This window comes from Temnothorax longispinosus, chromosome 3, assembly GCF_030848805.1.
Source record: "Temnothorax longispinosus isolate EJ_2023e chromosome 3, Tlon_JGU_v1, whole genome shotgun sequence".
Classification (NCBI taxonomy): Eukaryota; Metazoa; Arthropoda; class Insecta; order Hymenoptera; family Formicidae; genus Temnothorax; species Temnothorax longispinosus.
Window position 1 is genome coordinate 20,573,462 of NC_092360.1, and position 6,976 is coordinate 20,580,437.

At 32.4% G+C, this 6,976-nt stretch overlaps 1 protein-coding gene across 1 annotated transcript; it reads right to left on the reverse strand.

Annotated features, from left to right (window-relative positions):
• Window positions 1-423: 423 nt before the first annotated feature.
• LOC139810301 (uncharacterized) lies at window positions 424-6,217 on the reverse strand. Its single transcript, XM_071773723.1, has 3 exons — window positions 5,903-6,217; window positions 5,342-5,455; window positions 424-1,564 (listed from the first exon to the last, which is right to left on the reverse strand). Exons 1-3 carry the CDS (start codon window positions 6,103-6,105, stop codon window positions 1,498-1,500), a joined length of 384 nt encoding a protein of 127 aa, XP_071629824.1. The 5' UTR covers window positions 6,106-6,217; the 3' UTR covers window positions 424-1,497.
• Window positions 6,218-6,976: the final 759 nt, after the last annotated feature.

Below are 6,976 nucleotides of genomic sequence, written 5' to 3' on the forward strand. Positions count from 1 at the left end.
TAAGATATGAGAAGATAATTAAAGTGAGAAAATCAGTAACAAAACAAATTAATTGATGATTATACTTGCAGCAATAACGATCTCTCATACACAATATTGTATTTATTTAGTACATTCACTTTACAGTATCGTACAAATTATGTTGTTACATCACTTATTAATTGCCATAATTATTACAAAATTATTAATTTGTTAATTGCATGTAGAGAATGTATATATTAATAAATTAATTTTATAAATCTTATGATTAATATTAGCAAATTTAATTCTGAGTTCATAAGGTATCAATTATAAAGAGCGATTGCTAATGTTAGAATAGACCCGCACATTAAAAATTTTAATTATTTATAAAGTATTATTTGTTTAAAACGATTGATTCTTCGTCGATTAATACGTCGATTAATAAAGGTAATAGATAACAGAGATAAGGAGAATATGTAGGTATATCATATATTATGATCAATTAATATAATCTTTGACTAATTGTGGACCAAACAGGTTTGTAAGCCGTTATTTTTTCTCAAATGTCTATCACTTTATTAACAAAAATGTGTCATTTTACATTATCTATCTTACGGTGTTTATTTCCATTTATCAATTTCTGAACAAGTACAAACAAAATATATAACCGTGTGTCAACTTCGTAATAATTACAGTACAATAATATTTAATATAACCAGAAAAATTATTTATAAAAATTTTATAGTAATTTATTTTGCATATAGCGAATCAATACTATATATATGTTGATTAGAATTATAAATGCAATCTGGATTATAAAATTAGATTACCTATTAATACTAGAATTATTCAAATAATTTGAACGCTAGAATTTGACTAACAATAAAATATAACTATTTCGAATAATTTCTATATTTTAGTATCCATATATGTTTTACAATTCTACTTTGTGTGTACAAATTATAACTCTAATACAAATGTGTACATTACATACGTTATACAGCACATGAATAAATTTACATATTAATATAAAGACTATAAGAAGCATATAATGAGAGTTTAGTTACACTGCGATATCGGATTTACTAGTAAGTAATTATTAAAACAATTAGTAAATTATACATTTATAAAGAAGTTAATGTCTAATTAATAAGAAATCGCATTTTGTTATTACGTAACGTAAAGCGATATTACTAATTATTCGTCAAATGCGCTTGTATGATATATTCTATTATCCGAATCACAACAGTTGCTGGTGTTATATGTTATAAGTATGGCCTCCACATGAATAAATTTACATATTAATATAAAAACTATAAGAAGCATATAATGAGAGTTTAGTTACACGGCGATATCGGATTTACTAGTAAGTAATTATTAAAACAATTAGTAAATTATACATTTATAAAGAAGTTAATGTCTAATTAATAGGAGATCGCATTTTGTTGTTACGTAACGTAAAGCGATATTACTAATTATTCGTCAAATGCGCTTGTTTGATATATTTCATTATCCAAATCACAACAGTTGCTGGTGTTACATCCTATTTGGCATCCAGATTTGGTGAGACATCCTAGATCCTTGTTGTCCGCTATGATTAGAACTGTATATTTAGACACAGAGTAATTAAAAATTGAATGAGTACAAATGTCAATAGAATTACAATGATATTGCTCTCGTGTATATTATTTGATTATTAAACCAAAACTGTGACTTATATTATTTATCTTTCTTAAAATGAAATATCTATAAAATTACTATTTAGATTCCATAATACCTGCGCAGTTACTCGTTTATGAAAGTATTTATACCGATTACTGAATATGTAGATAATATATAAATAACAACCTATCTGAGTTAACAGAAATTGATGTAAAATTGTTTAGAATTGTTATAATTTTATTTAACTCAAGTAATTATAATAATTTATAAAATGACGTTAAATATTGTCAGCAAATTCAATTTATTTCTCGATTAACTGGCGCAATATGTACAAAAATGCACGACGTTTCGGCTCAAGATTCGAGCCTTTTTCAAGTGCGAACTGAAACAGGAACAGCGAGAAAAAACAAACAATATAAATAAATTGAGATAAATATTAAATTAACGACGTTAAATAGTGAGCAATACCTATATCATCTATTGACTCGTCACATAATTAATACAGATTCCTGAGTTCACGAGCATATTCCCGCATGGCCATAAAGGTCAGCTGATGTGGACCAATCTTAATTTGTAGCAACAATGATATGAAGAGAGAAAGCGACGATCAAGAAAAACTTACGAATTCCGTATATAATAAATTTTCGCGTATGACGGATTCTTCGTTGCGACATGTTACATGTATGCAAGTGCTTGGGAGACTGAGCGGACAAAGAAGGAAACAAGGTGTCCCGAGGTATAAATATAAACATTTAAACAGACATGATGACACTGTCGTATATCGAGTTTAAGTTCTCGGTATCTTTTTTTAAATTAATCGTGTTCTTATATTTCTTTATAAAGAACATTTCAGCGATCTCTCTCATTTTCCAGTGAGGTTCTTTGTGTAATATTTTCGGATCTGACCACTTAAAATTATGGTTATTCTGTATCCGGTGTTTACTTACGACAGAGAAATTGCTGTCATGTTTTTTAATATCGCTGAAAAAAGACCGTTCCATTGCAACGTTAGAAACTGTTAAGAACGTCGAGATTAACAGCCATAAGTTTCCTCCGAATGCTATCAACGGAATACGAAGCGCAATAGCCAGTTCTCTTCAACTCTTTTTAAATAGCAACAAACATTTTTGTCATATTGACCGACACATCCTTAATGAGTTCTCGAAATGTAAAAAATTTTTGCGCGATAACGATGATGTCTTTGTCACCAAGGCTGACAAAGGTCAAATAACGGTGATCATGGATAGGTTTGACTATATTAATCGTATGACAGAGGTATTAAGTGACGCCTCCACTTATAAGAAGGTGGATAAGAATCCCATTAAACAGATCACAACTAAGATTGACCAACTCGTGAAGTCGTGGCATGACAATGACATCATTGATTATCAAATCTTCAAACAGTTATATTGTACGAATGGAAATCTTCCTCGTTGTTACGGCCTGCCGAAGATACACAAAACCGGGTTTCCTATGCGTGTCATCGTGTCAGCAATAGGCAGTCCCCTCTATAATGTCGCACGGTTTTTTACATGAGATTTTGCATAACTCTATCCCCAAACCACGATCTCATGTAAGGGATGGTTGGTCGTTTGTAAAAGGAATTGCGAATGTGAGGATTGACTCTGACGAAGTCCTTGTGTATCTTGATGTCACAGCATTGTTCACCAACATCCCGAACGAGTGTATGAGTCGGTGAGAAAAAGATGGCATTATATCTCACAAAATACTGAGCTCAGTTTGTCCCAGTTCCTCCATGCCATAGAATTGATTTTACATTCCACTAGCTTTTGTTTCGATGGCCAGTTCTATGAGCAGATCTATGGTAGTCCCATGGGATCTCCCCTCTCTCCAATATTGGCTGATATGGTCATGGAGGATCTTGAAACTCACTGTTTAAGTTTATTGGACTTCGATGTTCGTATCTACCTCCGCTATGTAGATGACATTTTTACCATAGTGCCGAAACGAGCTATAAATGCTTTATTGGAAGCGTTCAATGGTTACCACCCACGGTTGCGTTTCACCTACGAAATTGAAACTGATGATTTGTTGCCGTTTCTGGATACTATTGTGATTAGGGACGATGATGAGTTAATCACTAATTGGTATAGAAAACCAACTTTCTCGGGGAGATATATTAATTACTTTTCTAACCATCCACTTAAATATAAAATCAACAGCATAAATAACTTAGTGGATCATGCTATCTTGTTGTCAGACGAGCGTTTCCATCACGCCAACATTAATATTATTAAAGATATCCTTGTTGATAATAGCTTCCCGATTAAGTTGGTTAATAAGCATATTAACAATAGATTGCGACAATTAGAAAATAGAAAGGACTTGAGCGCTAACAATTCCGAACGCGACAGCACGTTTGATGTACGCAGATGTGTGGTGATCTTTTACGTGAAGGGCTTAAGCGCGGGCATACGGGGTACTCTTGAGAGAGTCCGCTGTGACGTGGTATATAAGATACCGAAAAAACTCAGTGCTGTCATCAGGAGAGGCAAGGACAGATTAGCGACTAACAAGGAAACTAATGTAGTTTACAAAATTGATTGCAAGAATTGCGACGCGTCCTACATTGGCCAGACGAAGAGACATCTTGAAACAAGAGTGAAGGAACATTTCAGCGATATTAAAAAACATGACAGCAATTTCTCTGTCGTAAGTAAACACCGGATACAGAATGACCATAATTTTAAGTGGTCAGATCCGAAAATATTACACAAAGAACCTCACTGGAAAATGAGAGAGATCGCTGAAATGTTCTTTATAAAGAAATATAAGAACACGATTAATTTAAAAAAAGATACCGAGAACTTAAACTCGATATACGACAGTGTCATCATGTCTGTTTAAATGTTTATATTTATACCTCGGGACACCTTGTTTCCTTCTTTGTCCGCTCAGTCTCCCAAGCACTCGCATACATGTAACATGTCGCAACGAAGAATCCGTCATACGCGAAAATTTATTACGGAATTCGTAAGTTTTTCTTGATCGTCGCTTTCTCTCCTCATATCATTGTTGCTACAAATTAAGATTGGTCCACAGCTGACCTTTATAGCCATGCGGGAACATGCTCGTGAACTCAGGAATCTGTATTAATTATGTGACGAGTCAATAGATGATATAGGTATTGCTCACTATTTAACGTCGTTAATTTAATATTTATCTCGATTCATTTATATTGTTTGTTTTTTCTCGCTGTTCCTGTTTCAGTTCGCACTTGAAAAGGGTTCAAATCTTGAGCCGAAACGTCGTGCGTTTTTGTACATATTGCGCCAGTTAATCGAGAAATAAATTGAATTTGCTGATTTTATTCACTGGCGGACGAAATTATTACCGATGTTAAATATTGTATTCAAATTTTATATAATTTGTTATTTTTAAATGTTAAATATGTATTTTTCTAATGTGTGTTATGCTAGAATATATAATAAAATATATTAATTATAGCTATTCTTCCGAAAACGTCCGTGCTCCGATTTAGGTGAAACTTTGAAAATAGGTTCTTTTTAGATAAAAAATAGACAAGGATTTTTTGCGACTCAAAAGTTAAGCAACCTTTTAAATATTTTTGGTATATGTCTTTTTTATTTATCTAAAAGGAACCGATTTACAAAGTTTGACCTAAATTGGAGCACAGACGTTTTCGGAAGTTTTGCCTTAATTACTAAGAAAAAATACTAATATTTGTGACATTTACCTCTGCTGATCTTCTTGATTTTCAGAACCTCGCCCATGTCTATCATTATGAAAACTTGTGGACGCATAATTTTCTGCAGTTACAGGTTGTTGTATTGTTGCAATAACAGCATATCTGAGTTAACAGAAATTGATGTAAAATTGTTTAGAATTGTTATAATTTTATTTAACTCAAGTAATTATAATAATTTATAAAATGATGCGTTAAATATTGTATTTAAATTTTATATAATTTGTTATTTTTAAATGTTAAATATGTATTTTTCTAATGTGTTAGTTATGCTAGAATATGTAATAAAATATATTAATTACGGCTATTCTTCCAAAAACGTTTGTGCTCCGATTTAGGTGAAACTTTGTGAATAGGTTCTTTTTAGATAAAAAAGATATATACCAAAAGGATTTCAAAAGTTAAGTAACTTTTTAAATATTTTTGGTATATGTCTTTTTTATTTATTTAAAAAGAACCTATTTACAAAGTTTGACTTAAATTGGAGCACGGATGTTTTTGGAAGTTTTGCCTTAATTACTAAAGAAAAACACTAATATTTGTGACATTTACCTCTGCTGATCTTCTTGATTTTCAGAAACTCGCTCATGTCTATCATTGTGAAAACTTGTGGACGCATCATTTTCTGTAGTTACAGGTTGTTGTATTGTTGCATCTACGTTATAATGACCAGTTCCTCCATCCGATTCGGAGTGCTCGTTTATATTACGACACTTAGCCTGATGAATTTGTAATATACCTGTTTCAAATTGCATTCTTCCATCAAATGTCTCAATAAACCAACTGCAATGTTTGCAGTTTGTTTTAAAATTTTCCGTGTCGACTGTGAAGTGTTGCGATAGTCCGCTACACCTATTAATTTCTTCTCGTACTCTCTCTATCATTTTTATATGGCCATTTAGATGCCTCTGTAAATGGCTTTTAAAATATACACAAATATCTCTTCCACAAATTATGCAATTCGCAATATACTTTTGTGCGTGTGTGAAATATCGCCATGGCGAGCCATACGTTTCGTCTTTCCATAAAAAGTTGCCTTCCGTGGTAAATATATTATGCATATGGAACAAGTGTGCTTCTATATATTGTTCAGTTCCATTAAGATGTTTCCTACAATAATAGCAATATAAACCTGTTTTTGAGGGGGTATTTTACTGCAAACCTCCAAAATGTTATTAATATAAACTATTTGAGCTGCCATTATATCCGCTTTATATCACGGAGAATGTCTTACTAAATGTGACATGTACTGACTACGTCAAGAAAAATATTCGAAACGATGAAGGTTGAAGAGAAACATGCGAATCTTTCCTAAATGTAAATATTGTAGACACAAGTAATAGTTAAGGAGGTTCGAAGGCTTTATCGGGGGGAGTAGTGCTGGGACGCGGGAGTTCTGGTAACAGCGCACTAGCGTTTGTAGTAGTGGGAGTGAAGGGGATTGCTCTGATTGGTCGCCGCGTGTATAGTGCGTGCTGCTGTTCACGTCGTTCACGACCGTGGCAGTCTAAGCAGACGAAAAATCAAACAATTTATGCTTTAATAATTAATTTTTCTACGAAATGTGCGGTAACCTTTCCTTTTTTTTCGCTCATTTATTTGTAAATAATTAAGTTACATGTGCAT

Excerpts from the sequence above, each read along its gene's own strand:
- LOC139810301 (XM_071773723.1), bottom strand. The coding sequence starts at position 6,105 with ATGCAATTTGAAACAGGTATATTACAAATTCATCAGGCTAAGTGTCGT. Across the intron at positions 5,456-5,902 it reads AATCAAGAAGATCAGCAGAG|ATATGCTGTTATTGCAACAA; the intron begins GTAAATGTCACA and ends CTGTTAACTCAG. Across the intron at positions 1,565-5,341 it reads AATCAAGAAGATCAGCAGAG|TTCTAATCATAGCGGACAAC; the intron begins GTAAATGTCACA and ends CTAAATATACAG.